The sequence below is a fragment of the Mesocricetus auratus genome, unplaced genomic scaffold (genome assembly GCF_017639785.1).
Source record: "Mesocricetus auratus isolate SY011 unplaced genomic scaffold, BCM_Maur_2.0 Super-Scaffold_15014, whole genome shotgun sequence".
Taxonomy (NCBI): domain Eukaryota; kingdom Metazoa; phylum Chordata; class Mammalia; order Rodentia; family Cricetidae; genus Mesocricetus; species Mesocricetus auratus.
Window position 1 is genome coordinate 82,771,471 of NW_024429186.1, and position 18,326 is coordinate 82,789,796.

At 40.4% G+C, this 18,326-nt stretch overlaps 1 protein-coding gene across 1 annotated transcript in view; it reads left to right on the forward strand.

The window, feature by feature from the left end:
• Positions 1 to 18,326, forward strand: part of Cog5 (component of oligomeric golgi complex 5) — a 277,239-nt gene that overhangs the window by 103,542 nt on the left and 155,371 nt on the right. The window contains exon 7 of the mRNA XM_005076235.4: positions 8,745 to 8,875. Coding sequence (XP_005076292.1) covers positions 8,745 to 8,875 — 131 coding nt within the window. The remainder of the gene's footprint in view (positions 1 to 8,744; positions 8,876 to 18,326) is intronic.

The window sequence follows — 18,326 nt, forward strand, 5'->3', positions numbered from 1 at the left end:
TCGCAGTCTCCTGTTTAAGAGTGTTGGGATTACAGCTGTGTGCTACTGCCGACAGCGTTTATTCATAGAGGGTTGGGGTTGGGATTACAGCTGTGTGCTACAGCCGACAGCGTTTACTCATAGAGGGTTGGGGTTGGGATTACAGATGTGTGCTACAGCCGACAGCGTTTATTCATAGAGGTTAGGGTTTGAGCTCAGGCCCTTGTGCTTGTGAGGTGCTTAGCCCGCCGAGTGATCTGCCTAGCACTGATGTAGTTTTATAGTTAGGAAACATCCATATATCTTGATAGCTCTATAGTCATCTTGTGAGCATTGATATTTTATTCTTCACATTTAGAGTTTCAGAAAGGGAAGTCATTTTTCTACACTCATACAATCAACTAGTATTAAAGCTTAGATGTTTTAATTCCTAGTTTAGCACCCTTTTATTTATGTCCTGTCTCTTAAAGGATGTACCTGTTTTCCCTAAAAATAAGAATTAACTCCTAGCTAAAGATGTCTTAGTGTAGTGAGTTCCAAGAACATAGCTCAGTGGTAGATAGTTTAACTAGTATATGCATGGCTCTGGGTTCCATTACATATTTTAAGTGTTAAAGTAAATATTTACTGTTTCATTTTACATAAAGATCAATGTCAAAGGTTACAATGAAATTTTAATGTTTTCATGTATTGACTTGTCAGTGTCTTCTTAATGAAGTTACTTAATATCTTTTGCTATTTACCCACTAGATAATATGAATTATTTGTGTTTATTAATACCCTTTTTGAAAATTCTTGAACAATTTCATACTTGTATATAATCTCTATTTTCTCCATTACCCTCATGATCTTCCTTCTTTCCACTTCTCTTAACCCAGTTCTACTAAAATAATCTGCTCCCATTTTTATGTCTTTTTGTTGGTATGTATTGGGTTTTCTTGTGATCCCTTGTTTAATTAAGATTGCTTGCACAAGCATGGGTTAGAGGTGGGTTTTTGTTTTGTTTTTTGTAGTTTTTACTGGAACATGGCAACTTACTGGTGGCTACACCATTGAAGGAAATGAGGCTCCCCTCATACGGCAACTGCTCTGCCAGTGCTACTCAGGATGGTGGGCCTTCTGACTCTATCCCCATTCTCTGCTGCCGTTTGGACGGGCAGCATCTTGTGTAGGTCTTGTTCAACAGCCACAGGGAGGAGAATCCTTAAGGAATGTAGAGTGGGGTGGCAGGCATAACTGTGCAAACAGGGAAGGAGGGATTGTGGGATACGGAAAGAGGATGGCTCACCAAAACCAGGTAAGAAGATGTCACAGGGAAATGTACCATTTTATATGGTAATTAAAAAGACGTTGAGAACCAGGTATATTGACACCTGCCTGTAATCATAGCATTTGGGAAGCTAAAGCAGGCAGATCTTTGTGAGTTTGTGACCAACCTAATTTCATTGTGAGTTACCAGGTCAGCCAGGGCTTCATAGTGAGACTCTGTGCCAAACAAAAAAAGAGTTTGAACAGAGACGCCATGCATGAGTGGCTAAGGCCAAAGCTGTAGGTTTTAAATGAAAATCTTAGTGCCCAATGTTGAATACTTCCCTATGAGTTCTTGGCCAGAAAAGCCCCAGAGGTCCCCTAGACCACACAGGTTTTATGGCCATTGCTCTTGGTTCCTACCAGAACTGTGTTTTAAGACCTTACTGTTGAAGGTCCCCCATGCCTTTGTTGCAGTGTAGACAAAGCATGTTATAACTGAATGTGAAGCTTCCTCTCCGCTGTAGTCTTCATTTTGGAAGTTGCTATGTAGCATCCTGGGGGCAGTCTCCAGTTTTCCTTGCCAGCTTTGCACCTTGCATGCTACAACCCACACTTGCCCGAAAAGCAGGTCTTACTGCAGTCGTGTCACAACTGGTATGTGGAAACCAAGTGATTTCTGATGGACTCTGAGCCTTCTCCAGAAGTTCACTGGACCTGACCAGAGACCCTTGACTAGGGAAGTCATAGGCATTAAGGATGAACCTACTACTCCTGTTTTGTTAAGTGGGTACCTTGTAAAATCGCCTCCTAAATATTTGTGAATAGATCCATAGATTAGTGCTGACTTTGGCCTTGATCAAAGAAGCTTCTCTTTATAGTAAATGATACTTAATATGAAGTCTCATGGCCAGTCAAGTTGCTGAGAACAAGTGATTCTTGAGTGCTCATTTGTGCTCATTCGTAAACCGATCTCTTCCCAGCCTCAGAGAACATCATGCAAGAAAAAGACAGGAAGAATATAAAATAGGACAGTGAGGAACAGGGCTGTGAAATGCTGACTTATGAGCATTATGTGGTCACGGCACTTTACCATCTCAGAAGATGGGGCAGGCAGAGTGGAAGAGCCAGGAGTTCCAAGACGCCAGGAGAGCAGGGGCCTCTAAATGAACTGAGCAAAGCTCGTATGAACTCAGATTGAAGCAGCCAGCACAGCGCTATGCCAGCCTGCACCTGGTCCTCTTGCAGCTCAGTGTTTTCATGGGTCTCCCGAGTGTGTGAGTGAGACTCTGGATTCTCGTGTCTGCTCTTGTGCTCTTTTCCTTCTGTTGGTTTGCCTTGTTCAACGTGGGTGTAATGGATTTTGTTTTATCTTCTTATATCTTATTTTATTGTTGTCTCTTAGAAACCTGTTCTTTTCTAGTGAGAGGCAGAAAGAGAGTAGATCTGAATAGGAGAGGATGTGGGGAAGAGTGGGGAGGAGTAGAGGGAGAGGAGCTGTAGTCAGGATAGACTGTGTGAGGGGAAACTGTAGTCAGGATAGACTGTGTGAGGGGAAACTGTAGTCAGGATAGACTGTGTGAGGGGGAAACTGTAGTCGGGATAGACTGTGTGAGAGGAAACTGTAGTCAGGATAGACTGTGTGAGGGGAAACTGTAGTCAGGATAGACTGTATGAGAGGAAACTGTAGTCAGGATAGACTGTGTGAGGGGAAACTGTAGTCAGGATAGACTGTGTGTGTGGGAAATCTGTTTTCACTAACAGGGAGAAAAGGAGAAGGGGAAAAAATCTGTTGTCTTTCTTTTTCTGTCCTATCTAGGAGTAAGTCACTGAAATCGGAAGAGAGTGCCTGAGTACTGTATTGGGAGTGTTGCTTGTGGCAGAGGGCTGTCAGATGGAGGAAGGAAAGGAAGTACTTGGGTTGTGTCTGGAAAGAGATGTGAGGAAGAAGTAAATGCAAAGTTAATATTACCTGTCATAGGGAGAGAACTAGAAGACGGCCAAACAAGGATGTCTTAAGACTGTGACCTTGCTTACAGTCAAATCCTGCTATAATCTTTTCCTGTGCTCACACTTTCTTGTTTTTCTCTAGCCTCTGAGGCTGGTCTCCAGAGTGACATTATCTGCTTTCCTGATGTGGGTAGCTGTTGGATTGGCTAAAAGTCAGCGCGATGCCCTTCCCATGTTGCCTTTAGATAAAGAAAGAAGAGATAACTAACCATTTAATTCAGGGTTAGCTAGTAGTGGGCCTGCAGTGAGCCAAAGTCTGAAGTCTTATATCTGGGTGATATGTATAGTTATAAGAAAAAAATACACATGCTGTGTAACAAGACTATATGAAGTGTCTAATGTTTCAAGACCATGGTGATCTCTTGGGCCATTAAAAACAAAGCATACCAGTCACCTTTGTGTGCAGTTGCTAAGTGTAGCATTACTGAGAACAAGGCTGAAAGCCTGCTACTGTGGACCTGTCCTTGTGTGCTACTGTGGACCTGTCCTTGTGTGCTACTGTGGACCTGTCCTTGTGTGTACTCGGTGACTTTGTCACTATGGTTGGTTTAATAAACAAGCTGACTGGCCAATAGCTGAACAGGATGAAGCTTGGCGGGAAAGCTGAGCTGAGAATGAGGGGAGGAGTCAAAGGAGTTGACAGCAAACACGTGGCAGAAATGCACATAAATAGAAATGGGTAATTTAAGTTGTAAGAGCTAGTTAGCAATAAGCCTGAGCTATCAGTGAACATTTATAAGTAATATAAGTCTCAGTATGGTAATTTGGAAGAGGCTGATAGGACAGGAAAACTCCACCTACTCATATACCATCAACCCAACAATAAATAAAAGCATAATAATTTAAAATAGTACTATAGATGAAGTGTTTGCTTAAAAATAAAATGTCTTTTTAAATTTTATTTGTATAGTTTTTTGCTTCTGTTGTTTTCTGAAACAGGGTTTCTCTGTTTAACAGCCCTGGCTGTCTTGGAACTTACTCTGTAGACCAGGCTGGCCTTGAACTCACATAGATCCACCTGCCTCTGCTTCCCAAGTGCTGGTACTAAAGGTATGTGCGTTCACCAAAGTAAAACATTTTACAGCTGCTTAAAAATAAGCAAATAACAAGCATATGCTTATCAGTATCAATCTTCCAACATAATGAGAAAATTCGAAGAATAAACATGTCAAGGATTGATTCATGGTGTTTTTTTTTTTGTTTGTTTGTTTGTTTGTTTTTTTTCCCTGAGACCGGGTTTCTCTGTATTGTTTTGGAGGCTGTCCGGAAACTTGCTCTGTAGACCAGGCTGGCCTTGAACTCACAGAGATTGCCTGCCTCTGTATCCTGAGTGCTGGGATTAAAGGCGTGCGCCACCAATGCCCTACTTGATTCGTGGTGTTTTAACAAATGTAAGACTTAATAATACATTATCTGACATACAAGATGGGTGACACCATGCGTTTCTAGCAAGAAGTTAATAAATTTGGTAGGCAGTATTTGTTACTTACAGATTTAAAAAGTATTCTGGCATTTTAATATTTTTCCCTTAAGTATTATAGCATTATTGGACAAGTACTTTCAAGTTATCAGAACTGTATTTCCTCTGTTCAAAAACCAAAGGCTGAATCCATTAAGCCAAGTCCTAGGTAAGATGGGCAGGAGCACTGCACGCAGAGAAAGGTGTCCATCCACGGTCTGACAGTCGTCAGCAGACACCCTCACACTGTAAGAAGGAAGTTATCACCTTGCCACGAAATCACCTGCCAACTAGACAAAGCCTTTAGAAATACCGTACTCATCAGGAAGTCTTCTGAAGTCACAGAGCCATTAAAAAAAGAGTTACATCATACCACAATGCAGAGGTGACCACTGTGGAGCAGATGAGTGGATCTGCATGGATCGGCCTGAGTCCCCACAGTCTCAACCAAAATAGCACAGAGCCTCCCCTGGGTGCTTATGTGAGAGAGAAGCAGAGGAATGAAAGCTGACAGTGACAGGGCAGCCGGCTATGGCTGCCCATCAACACTCCACTCCCCTGCACATGCACTTGTCAGAGAGCACCATTCAGACGCATGCCTCAGAAAACGCACACGACTTTCACTTGCTCCAAAGACATAACACATAGACTGAGCATTCTCTTCTACGGTCCAGCCGCTATTTTCCTCACATTATTATGTTTGACAGTGGTGTTGGCTCTGGAGACAGAGCTACCTCCACAAAAAAGCATCTCCCTACACTGCAGCAGTACAAGCACTTACCCGTCCACACAAATACCAGACACTTCCCAATAGTCTATCACGGGAATATAAAATAAGTTTACTTAGCCTTCTGCATACGACAGAATACTGCCTATTGTAAGCAACTACTCTAAACATCTTCAAATGTAAAGTGTTAAATATCTAGAATTATTTCTGTGAGAAAGTTACAAAGAGGGAAGTGTTTGTTTCACAGGGGAAGAATTAAAGCAATACCCATTCAAATAAGCACTTGAAGTTATTAGATACAAATTATCAAATTATTTATACTTTTATAAATTATCTAAGTAGCCTTCAAAGCAGCTATTGGATTCCATGGCAGGTGAAGGTGACCAAGGCGGATGGGGGAGGGACACAAACACGCCAGGCAGACAGAGCTTAGGGGGAAGTTTTATGGAAGGGGGTAAAGTGACACAGAGACAGAAAGGAAGAGGGAGTCAGAAAAGGGAGAGGGGGAGGGGGAGAGCAGCAGAAAGAGAAGAGCATAAGTGGGCGGGGGTCTGTCTTTTAAAGGGGCCTTTTTGCACCTGGGTGCAAACTACACCATCATGGAACCCTGGGCTGACCAGGGCGCTGCCTGAGTGCCTTCTGCCAGGTGACAGAGGCAGGCCATCATAGTGCCTGAATCCTTACGCCTAAGAGAGACATTTCATAAGTTTTTAGTAGTTTACTTTCTTACTAAATTTAGGATATTAGTATTAATACTACCTTTATCCCAGCTTGGATAAATTCAGTTCCATGCTTATATTTCAAGCTAGAAAATTGCAGGAGTACTATTATCTGTCTTTTGAATCTAAAGCTGTCCCTCAGAATCTTGTGAAAACTTTTAGGACAGATAGCTGCTTAATGTGTTTTGGTTCTCATGGTAATCTACAGAGTATTTAGGACATATGTTATGTACTGTTACCATTTGCATCTAAAACTCTCTGAAGCTCAATGAGTGTGGTGTATCATTTTTCTGTGATTACCTAGTAAGTTCCAGGCAAAATTAAGTTCAAATGATTGGAAGGCATTTTTAGTAATCTTTTACTGTGATAAACCTAACTGTGACCCTTTTCAATGTATATATACATCGAAAAAGAACACACTGAGGTCGAAGTAAAACGAGCAATAACATTATAACTGCACTATATATTTCTTCTGTTTTTTTCCTGATGTAGACCTAATTATGTAGTGTTCAATTATCAGATTTTATTGGATTATATTAATATAGTTTGACCTGGTTGGCTTACTATAACCTAACAGAGGTAAATTGTGATTGTATTTAATGCTAGGATATGTTTTAATAGGACTGAAGTCAAAATTTTAATTAAGTGAATATGTACTTGATATTCTGTTAACTGGCAAAATGAAGTCATTTATCTAATTAGATGTAATGTCTTAGAACTAATTTGCCTTGAGGTACTGGGTGTGTTGGCACACACCTTTATTTAATCTGAGATTTGGTAAGCAGGATCTCTGTGAGTTCAAAGCCAGCCTGGACTATATACTGAGACCTCTCAAAAAGGGAAGGGGAATAATTTGCCTTAATGAAAAAGTAAAGGTATGGATTGTATTTAAACTAAGTAAACCTCAGCCTTTGTCCTTAAGCATTTTTATTACTTGATAAATAAAGCAAAATATACAGAATTATTCATTTTTTCATTTTCTTTCTTTCTTCTTCTTCTTCTTCTTCTTCTTCTTCTTCTTCTTCTTCTTCTTCTTCTTCTTCTTCTTCTTCTTCTTCTTCTTCTTCTTCTTCTTCTTCTTCTTTCTTTCTTCTTTTTTTTTTTTTTTGGTTTTTCCGGACAGGGTTTCTCTGTAGCTTTGGAGGCTGTCCTGGAAGTAGCTCTTGTATACCGGTCTGGTCTCGAATTCACAGAGGTCTACCTGCCTCTGCCTCTGCCTCCTGAGTGCTGGGATTAAAGGCGTGCACCACCACCACCCGGCTCTCGTTTTAAAGTAATGAATTCTGAACGCATAGACAAAAGTGTATAACCATGTCTACAACCACCCCTCCTCCTGTTTGCTTGTTCTTTGTTCATTTGAGACAGGCTCTTGCTCTGTAGCCTAAACTATCCTGGAACATGCAATGTCCTTTCCCCAGTCTTCTGAGGATGCAGTTCACAGTCTTATACCATGCACAGCCTACCAAAATCTTTTCCTGTGTGCACATGCATTCCTGTGTAAAGTGCACACATACATCTGAGTGTATATGTGCAGGTCAACCTTAGGTGTCATTTCTTAGGAGCCAGCCTCCTAGACTGTTGAGATAAGCGCTCACTGAGACCTAGGCCTTGTGCTGTAGGGCTTCTAGCTAGGCAGGGAGCTTAGGGGTCTTCCTGTTTTGCCTCTGCACCAATGGGGGATTGCAAGCATGTGCCACCACACCCAGCTTTGTATGGGGATGTGACAGTAAGCAGTTTTACTGTCCAAGCTCTCTTACCTGCCCCTGTAATCTCACAATAATTCTTATTGTGAAAGCTTGTGTATAATAATTGTTCCGGTTTTTTAAAAATTTGGTAACAATGTTCTTCTTGTCAGTACAGTCACATAAATGGCAAAATGCAAGGGTTTATTTGTGAATTATTTACTATTTCTCTAAAAACGTTTGTTTCAAATGCTTTATCATTACAGAATCATTTTTGAGGCTATAGGTAGACCTTGAGAAATGTCTGCGACTATAGGATATTTATTTAAATTAAAACAGAATCAGGGCCTGTTGGACACACGTGCAATCCCAGCATGGGGGGCAGAAGAAGAAGGCTTGTGAGTTCCAGGCCAGCCTTGGCTACATAGTGAGTTCTAAGAAATACTGTCCTGCATAGCAAAATAACTTTTATGGAAAAAAGACATTATTTATTCTTTAATTTGTTGAGATTGCTTTGAATTTATACTATTTTTATTTTGGTTGGTTTTGGATCTTGCTTTTTGATTCAGGGTTTCTTTTTTGCCCTAGTTGTCCTGGAACTTGCTCTATAGACCAGGCTGGCCCCGAACTCAGAGATACACCTGCTTCTCTCTCCAGAGCACTGGAATTAAAGGTGTGTGCCACCACCACCTGGCTGAACTTATAGTATTTTTTGGTCATTGATTTATTTTACTTGAGACATTCAACTCCAGAGGTACATTATTAAATAGGTGATATTTGGGAGTTGTTATGTTTTAGAATATAGATTTTTAAGAAGGAACTGTGTTCAACAGCAAATCCATAGTGGTTTTGAAAAAGTTATACATACTGTTTTGATTCTGTCATTTTACTTGACATTGACCTCTGTATTTTTTTAATAGATTATCTTTCTCAAGGAATAGATCTTTCTGGAATAGAAGTAATAGAAAATGATCTACTCTTTATCGCAAGAGCACGACTTGAAGTGGAAAACCAAGCTAAGCGTCTGCTGGAGCAAGGTGTGGAGACCCAGGTAATAAATGTCAATAATCTCTTGGGATATAAATGCACATTTGACTTTGGATTCAGCAACTAATAAGCTAAATTTTATCATAAAAGAACTGTTACAGAGTAAAGTATGTTTAAGTACATGGAAATCTAATGTATCTTTATGTATTTAATTCTGAAATATACCCAAGGTTTCTATATATAACTATATAAAATACATTTTTATGTGATATCTGTATATCTATATCTCTCTCTGTGTGTGTGCACGCACACACACACACACACCCCTGTGAAGCATTACAGTTTTGTCCAAGGCATCTTTTTGACAATATAGTAAGGTTAGTAATACTTTTTCCATTTTATATAGATGATAAGCAGTTTAAAGATTGGTTAAAGGTCGTACACTTGGAAGTAAGGCGGCTCTCTTATGTAAGTTTGCTCTTGGACAGCGCTGTACACACACTGTCACTGACCACTCCCACCTCCCGTCCTCTCCCAGTTTCTTGCTACACTCCTGTCTCTTGCTTTCTTTGTGACTGAGTCTAACCAGGGCTGTCTGTGTGACCATGTGTTTGGAGCTGTCTGTTGGAACTTGGTGTTCTCAGCAGTGGGTTCATAGTAAAGACAGTGATTTATTCTATCCCGGAATCTACCAGTAGCCAGTAGTTAGTGGTAAAGAGTAAGGACCCTAGAACCCGCCCATTTCCTTGATTGACTGTTGATAGGGCTGGTTTTGTGAGGCTCAGTGTGGGTTGTATGAATTGATGATTGCAGTGCTTATATTACTACATTATATGTTTATTAATATATTACTCATGTGTTTGTGTATGTAAACCTAGTAAACCCATTTAGTATTGCTCCTATATACCTATATACATGAGTTTAGTGCTGGTCATTTGGAATTGAAGCTCCCTTCTCAATAACCACTGGTTGCCTGTAGTGTGACATGAAAAATAAAAAACCCAGACACTGATATTGGGATTCAAAGTTCAAGCTCAGTATCAGAAAGTAAAACAGCTGGCTACTATCTCTCACCTCTACCTCAGGCTGAAAGGGCTGATCCACACAGGAGCTCTCACCAAGTCTCAGACTGCTGCCTCTCCTCAGCATGGCTGGAGACTGTATGCCCCTACTAAGACCTTGCTTCTGTCTCATGTACTTCCCTAATGTTGGAATTAAAGGTTGAGCTCTAATTCTCTTTTAGACTGATTCACTCTTGTGTAGATCTGGGTGGTCATGGACTCACAGAGATCCATCTACCTCTTACTTCTGAGTACCACTACCTCCTAACTTCTGGATGCTGGGATTAAAAGTGTGTGCCACCACTGCCTGATCTCTATAGCTTGAGGTTGACTTTGCTTTCTGAATCTTCAGGCAAGCTTTACTAAATCATAAATAATGTATCACTACTCTGTAGCTCTTCATCTGGTAGTGAAGACGTGAAATTTCTTATTTACATGTTGATGTGTCAGCTGTCACTATGCAGATCTTGTTTAGAAAGCACTATTGCTGGGTACTGCTTCTCTGTCATGTCTATAAGATACTACCTAGTAGCAGGTTTCATGGTTGTCTGGCTCTTAGAATCTTTCTGCTCCTTATTCTATTATTTTCCCCGAGCCTTAGACGTAGGGCTTGTATTGTAGATTTATTATTTGGGGCTCTCAGTGTCCTTGGAGGGCAGCTTATAACTGCCTGTAAGTCCAGCCCCAGGGGTTCTGATGCTCCTTTATGGCCTCTTTGCATGTCTGCTCTCAAATGCACATACTCCTACACAAACTGTATTAGTCAGGGTTCTCTAGAGTAACAAAGTTTATAGAATTAATCTTTACTATATTCTCTAAGTAGATGTGGATATAGATATATCTAAATCGAGATAGATGATAGGAAGGTAGGTAGGTAGGTAGATAGATAGAGGGATTTATTATAATGACTTTCAGGCTGCTGTCCCGCTAAACCAACAGTGTCTGGCTGTGAACAGATTGTTCAGGAATCCAGTAATTGCTCTGTCCATGAGTTTGGATGTCTCAGCTGGTCTTCAGTAGATGAAGGAATCCCAAAGAAGTAGACTGTAGTAGCAGTGAAGGAGTGGACTCGTTAGTGAGGGGGGCAAGCAGGCAAAGAGCAAAAGCTTCCTTCTGCCATGTCCTTATAGGCTTCCAGCAGAAGGCGGGTCCAGGTTAGAGTGGGGTTTCCCAAAAGGTCTGCACTAAAGAAAGAGCTGTCTTTTCATCTCAAGATCTGGCTTAGAAGAGGATCTTCCTACTTCAGATTAAGCAAAAATCCCTCACCGGTGTGCCCTCCACTTTTGAATTTTAGTTAATTCCATATGGAATCAAGTTAATAACCAAGAGTAGCAGCCATCACACTGACAAAATATGTATGTATTGTTGTAAAAAATTAACAAGAATCATAAAACAGGTGTTCTTTATTGAAATGTGTATTTATGGTGAACTCACTTGGTTGAGGTTCACTAAGAACCAGGACTATACTTGTTCTGTCTTCCCATTTTCTGAACTGTTCAATAAAATGTGGTCCTGAGTTTGATTTGCAAATACTTTCTTTTGAGATTTTTGTTTGTTTGTTTTTTGGTGTTTGGTTTTTTGAGACAGGGTTTTTATGTATAATAGCCCTGGTTGTCCTGAAACTCACTCTGTAGACCATGCCAGACCTCGAACTTGTGGAGATCCACCTGCCTCTGCCTCCCAAGTGCAAGGATTAAAGATGTGTGGCACCCCTGTTGGCTTTGTTCATTGGTCAGTAATTTTCTGTGTTCTTACCAGGTGTTAGATAGGACTGTTACCCAGCCCTGTTCATCTGTGAGCTCTTCTGGCATCAAGAGCAGGGCTGTGTGCTGCTCTGCCTGCTCTCAGCTTCCTGCTGCTTTAGTTTGCTAGGACATTCTACCCCACCCCACCCCAATTCTCCACAGTTCCTTTCCAGTGCTATACTCCACTCTGGGACTGTGGGAGTCGCCTAGAGTAGTGGCTGTTCCCTTTTCTCAGCTCTCCCTGTAGGTCAGTTTTAAACAGTAGGTTCCCTCTCAAGATGGTGTCCAGCAACTGCCTTCCCAGTCTTAAAGTGGAAACCCTTTCAGTGTTGACGCATCTGCTGGAGGACCCACTGACTCAGGGAAACTACAACTGAATTTGAGTTATGTGAGCTGTGGGCTCGTTCTGTAGGTATGACTGCAGGTCTCTTCACCAGGCCTGCCTGGCTTACTGTTCTGAATGAGACTTCTGCTTCCTCACTCAGTGCCTGGGGCAGCACAGCTACAGTTGTATCTAGTTCCTGCCTTCCTTCTGCTGCATCTCTTTTCTTTTCTTTGTACTTTTTAGGTGACTCAATGCCAGCTTTGTGATTTTTGGGACGTCCTCTCATTTCTCTGTGGGCAAAGCCCATGTTTTCTGTACCGGCTCTTCTGAGCTGGCTGTCCAGAGCAACTCCTAGTTCTGTGTTACTGCAGCCTCCGTTTCTCTATGTGTTCGTTCCTGTCTCGTGTTCTTCCCTCACACCCCTTTTCTACTTTTATATATGTGTGATGGAAACAGTGTGCCTTCTCCGTGAGAAATGACTCTCCATACTTAGAGATTAATAAGGAGAAGTTCTTTGCAGTAGTGGGCTCAGGGGAAGCATGTGGCTGGTGGTAGCTGATACCCAAGAGAAGGCAGGCTTGGTTAGATGATTTTGACTAATTTATGTACATCTTGACTTATAGATTCCACGTATGCTGTTATTCTTAAATCTCTTTCGGGTTCCAGGCCCAGGTTACAGTTTGAACAATTTAAACAGAGGCAGAAGAGTATAACTCTGGGCACTTGCAGATGGGAGTGAAGATGACAATAACACAATCTGAAAGCGAGGTGTAATATTTTTATTTAGTATACTTACAAGATGAACAAGGAACATGACTGGCTTCCAAGAGAGCGAGGTTTCCCTTTTCCTTTACTTAAATATCTCATCTGTTCTACATACCCTAATCTACGCCCCTTTTGGGTGTGGACAGTATTTTGGACTTACTCCTACAATTCCCCTTTTAGTCTAAATAAAAGATTTAAACTTGATATAAAACTCAAACATATATAACGTATGTACATAGAAGGTGATAAGCAAGTTATAATCTACTTATGTCCTAAACTAAACATATCTATCCCATCTAAATCCTAAACTAAACATATCTATCCCATCTAAATCCTAAACTTACCTGAAAGGGGTGCCCAGGTCTGAATACCTCCTTCCAATCCCAACCATAAAATAATTGAAAACTAACATTAACAGTTGTAAGATATCTTGTAGTATCAACAGTAGGGGAAGGGGTGTAGTATTCTTAAAATTACTTTCTGTTGAAATGGGACGATGACAATCTCATGGGGACCTGTGGGAAGAAAATGTTAGTGTAACAAGAGTCCTAAGTAGGTTATATAGTCTCTGTTTGGCAGGAGATGCTTGCTTGAAGTTCTTGACTGAATTTTAATGTTGATTGAAGCTCTCGTCTGAGGCTCTGGTCAGATTGCAGAAGGTGCACCGTATCAGTTCCTTGTCCAGAGTTGTGCCAAGTGATGTGGGTTTAGGATGGTACTCGTCAGGTGAGTCGATGATGTGGGGCACTGTAGACGCATCAAGTCACATCAGGTGGAGTCGATGAAGTGAGGGTTGCTGTTAAGAAATTCCTTGTTCTCTGGAAAACTTAAACGTTAATGTTAACAGAGAAATTTTCAACTTTTGTATGTTTGTATACCGGGAAAGGCAACAGTAAGGAAGATAGTAAACACGAAAGAGATTAGACTTTTAGAAACGGAACTGAGCATACACAGATGACAGTCCCTCATTTTGTTTCTTTTGTATTAATGGCTCTTTGATATAATATAGAAATTTAGGATTTTATTTTAACACTACATTTGGATTTAGAGTAGGAGAGCCAATCCAACTCCAAAGCCAGCTTTAGTTAAATGAATTGGGACTAAAGCATATTAAGAAGCAAAGAGAGGGCTGGAGAGATGGCTCAGAGGTTAAGAGCACTGTCTGCTCTTCCAGAGGTCATGAGTTCAACTCCCAGCAACCACATGGTGGCTCACAACCAACCATAATGAGATCTGTGCCCTCTTCTGGCCTGCAGACATACATGGAGGCAGGATGTTGTATTCATAATAAATAAATAAATTTAAAAAAAGAAGCAAAGAGAAATGGATATTACAAAAAACAGTGTAGCGATTTAGACATTGATACCACACAGTGATTATTCTTTGTTTGATGGTCCTCAGGGTAGCTATCCATTCTTTTTTAGGTATTTATATGTCCAGTATTTTTTGTTGTTTGGAGCTGAGTTTTCCTGTAAAGAGAAAAATGAAACACCTCTCTCTCTCTCTCTCTCTCTCTCTCTCTCTCTCTCTCTCTCTCTCTCTCTCTCTCTCTCTCTCTCTCTCTCTCTCTCTCTCTTAATGACGTCTCCTTACATCTACTAGAATATGAGCTGTCGCCTTTCTCCTCCTGAGGTTTCTTTTGTTTGGATTGAATCTTGATTAATTTTGATGGAATCCAAAGTTTTTCTTCTTTTGTGGAAACAAAGGCAAAACCCCTTCCCCAATGTAACACATATCCTGGTTTCCAGACTGAGGTCATAACATCCACGAAATACACCGGTTGGTTCAGCTCAGAAGTTTTCTCTGTAGTCCAGTGTCTTTCTGCAGCTGTTTGTCCTTTTTCATTAGTATTAAGAAAATTCAATGTTAGTAAAGCATTATGTAATCTGTGTTTGGGGATCTTTGTTCCCCCTGGCTGTTTATGAAGCATTTCTTTTAAGGTTTGGTTAGATCTTTCAACCACTGTTTGTCCTGTAGGATTGTAGGTATACCAGTTACATGCTTTATATTACAATATTTGAAAAACCGTTTCAATTTTCTGGAGACATATGTTGGAGCATTGTCAGTTTTTATTGTTTTAGGTATATCTATAGCAGCCATCACCTCTAAGAGGTGCGTGATAACAGAATCAGCCTTTTTAGAGCTGAGGGCAGTAGCCCATTGGAAGCCTGAGAATGTGTCTATGGTATGGTGTACATATTTTAAACTACCAAATTTCAGAAAGTGAAATACATCCATCTGTCGAATTTCATTTTTGTGAATACCTTTGGGATTACTGCCTGCTGGTAACAGAGTTTGATTATAGAATGAACAGGTGGGGCAGTTTTTTACTATTTCTTTGGCTTGTTGCCAAGTGATAGAAAAATCCTTTTTTAAACCTTTGTTGTTGACATGTGTTTTTTATGAAATTTTGAAGCTTCCAACACACTTCCTATTAATAAGCAATCAATCTCATCATTGTCTTGTGTTAGAGGACCTGGCGGACACATGTGGGATCTGATGTGTGTTATATATATAGGATGAGTCCTGTTTCTGATGGTTTTCTATAATTGTAAAAACAATGAGGTTAATTCTTTATCACCAGGAACAAATTCTGCAGTCTCCATGTGTAAATGGACTCTCTCTGCATACTGAGAATCCGTGACTATATTGAGAGGCTCTGTAAAGTCTTTTAAGTGGCATGAGAATGGCGTACAACTTTGCCTTTTGCACACAGTTGTAAGGGCTTTGAACTACTTTACTTAATATTTTCTGATCTATAACCTGTCTTATCTGACTTGCTTGTTTCAGTGTAGAATGTAAGAACTCCAGAAATAGGCATTTTTCTTACAATATGTGGAAGAATCCAAATTGTTTTCTTTATGAATTTGATTCTCTCTGTTTTGGGATAATTGTTACTGATCATTCCCAAAAAGTCGCTGTAAGCCCTTTGCCAATACTCATTGTCCTTTCATAAAGAGGAAGTTTTCTTGTTTGTTAAGGGTACAACAATCTCTGTTGGGTCCTTTCCAGTTTTTTGACGAATCCTTAACTTATCTTTTAATGTCAAATCAGAGATCTTTTCTATATATGTCTTTAGTTTTTTATTCTGTTTATGTGGCAGAAATACCCATTCTAGTATTATGTCTTCAGCGGGGTTGCCTGGGGCTTGTCTCCCCAAGCCCGAGTTTTGGGGGCTGGGTAAAAGCTTCTGACAGCAAATGAAGATGGCAATAACACTATCTGAAAAAGAGGTCTAATATTTTTATTTAATATACTTACAAAATGAACAGGATAAAAACTCTGGAAACATGGCTGGCTTCCAAGAGAGCGAGGTTTTCCTCTTCCTTTCCTTAAGTATTTCACATACCTTCTGGGCGTGGACAGTGCCGGGCTCCCTACATGGGAGACAGCACAGCAAAGACGGTGCCGTGATTATTTTTCAAGTACACCAGTGTGGTTCTTTTCCATAAGCTGTTACTCAGAATCGTCTTGCTCATATGGTAGAATTATGCTTTTCCTAGGAAGAGTACTGGGGGCAGGCCAGGACTTAACATTGGCTGTGATCCTGGCTCCTTGAGCTGCTTGTTAGAGGCATGTCCTTTGGGGATGGGTCTAATGGCTGGTCAGTCTGGTGAACAGATACTTACATCCTAGCAACCTAAATTTCACTTATCTCTAACAGATCTTATTCACAGACTGCTCTTTGGGGGAGTGAGCAGTGTTCCCTTAGCTAAATTCTACTTCATGTGATGTAGTGTCTCCTTAGAAAATCTATTAATGTCGATAGAGCGATGACTCAGTGGTTAAGAGGTGTGGCTGCTCTTCCTGAGGACCTGAGTTTGACTCTCAGCATGCACATGGTGGTTCACAACCATCTGGTATTTTAGTTCTGGAGGATCTGATGCCGTCTTCTGGCTTCTATTGGTACCAGGCACACATGTGATGCCCAGACATACATATGCAGACAACTCATACACATAAAATAAAACTTAGAAAGGAAAATCTACTAATATCAGCTCTGTTACTTTTGATTTTCTTCTACACCATGTGGCATACATACATACACAGATACATACATACATATACATATCTAAATTTATATTAGAGTCTGTTTATGAGAGGAAACCTGATATTTTTTCTTTGAGTCTGACTTATTTCATTAAATATTATGATCTCCATTTTCATTCATTTTTCTGTGAATGTCATAATTCTTTCATAGATGAAAAAAATTGCATTGTGTTATGAACCACATTTTCTTTATCTATTTACCTGTTGGTTGACATCTAGACTGCTTCCAAATCATGTCAATTGTTAGCAGTAAATGCACTCAACATGGATGCACAGTATCTCTGTGGTAAACCAAATTAGTATCCTTGGAGTATGTAACAACAGTGATATAGATTAATCAGACTGTAGTTGTAACAACAGTGATATAGATTAATCAGACTGTAGTTGTAACAACAGTGATATAGATTAATCAGACTGTAGTTGTAACAACAGTGATATAGATTAATCAGACTGTAGTTGTGTTCTTGTTTTTTTGTAGACCTGCATACTGATTTCCATAGTGGCTGTGCTATTTTACTTTTCAAGCTACAGAAAATGGATACTTTTGAAATCTTAATAACTCAGAAAGATGGTATGTTGCCACCAAAAAGTACTTTCAAAAAGTACAACATCATAAGCCTTTCTGGTTTTGTAGTTCAGCGCTTCTTGGCATTTAGTGTTTTAAATGAATTTTATTGAATCCGTTAATTCATTGCGTGCTCTCTCTCTCTCTCTCTCTCTCTCTCTCTCTCTCTCTCTCTCTCTCTCTCTCTCTCTCTCTCTCTCTCTCTCTCTCTCTCTCTCTCTCTCTCTCTCTCTCTCCCTCTCATGCACACACACACATACACACACACACTCACACACACTCACACACACACAAAGCATGAGAGAGACAGAAACAGAAGAGAGCTAGCTTTCCTATTTGTAGGTTCTACAATTAACAGATTCAAACAACTGCTGATCAAACATTGAGAAAAAAAATTGAGGAAGTTTCAAAAATCAGAACTTAACTTTGCCACATCTTGGCCGCTGTGCTGTATCCATGTGTCTTTATTGGGTTTTTATTGCTGTGAAGAGACACCATGGCCTTGTCAGCTCATAAGGGAAACATTTAACTGAGGGTGGCTTGTTTACAGTTTTCTAGGTGCCATCCATTATCATCATGACTAGGAGCAGGCAGGTGTGGTGCTGGAGCTGAAAGTCCTACATCTTGCATGCAACAGGAAGTCAACTGGATATCACACTGAGCAAAGCTTGAGAAAAGAGACCTCAAAACCTGCTCCCACAGTGACACACTTCCTCCCCTGCCCTTTAGGTGCCATTGTTTTCAAGCCGCCATGCCATGCCAATGAAGTCATGTATTGATATATACTATTGTTGCTTTACACCATTTCATAGACCTTGCTGCACTCAGGGTTTGAGCATGGCTTGCATTGGTGTTTTTCAGGCCTATAAAGACCTGCATGTGATGGTTGTGTTTGTATTTCAACAGATTCCCACCGCCATGATTGTTTGCTACACAGTACAATATATCCCCTTTTTACATTATATTACGCATAATAAGTTATATGAAGACAATGAGTATTATTG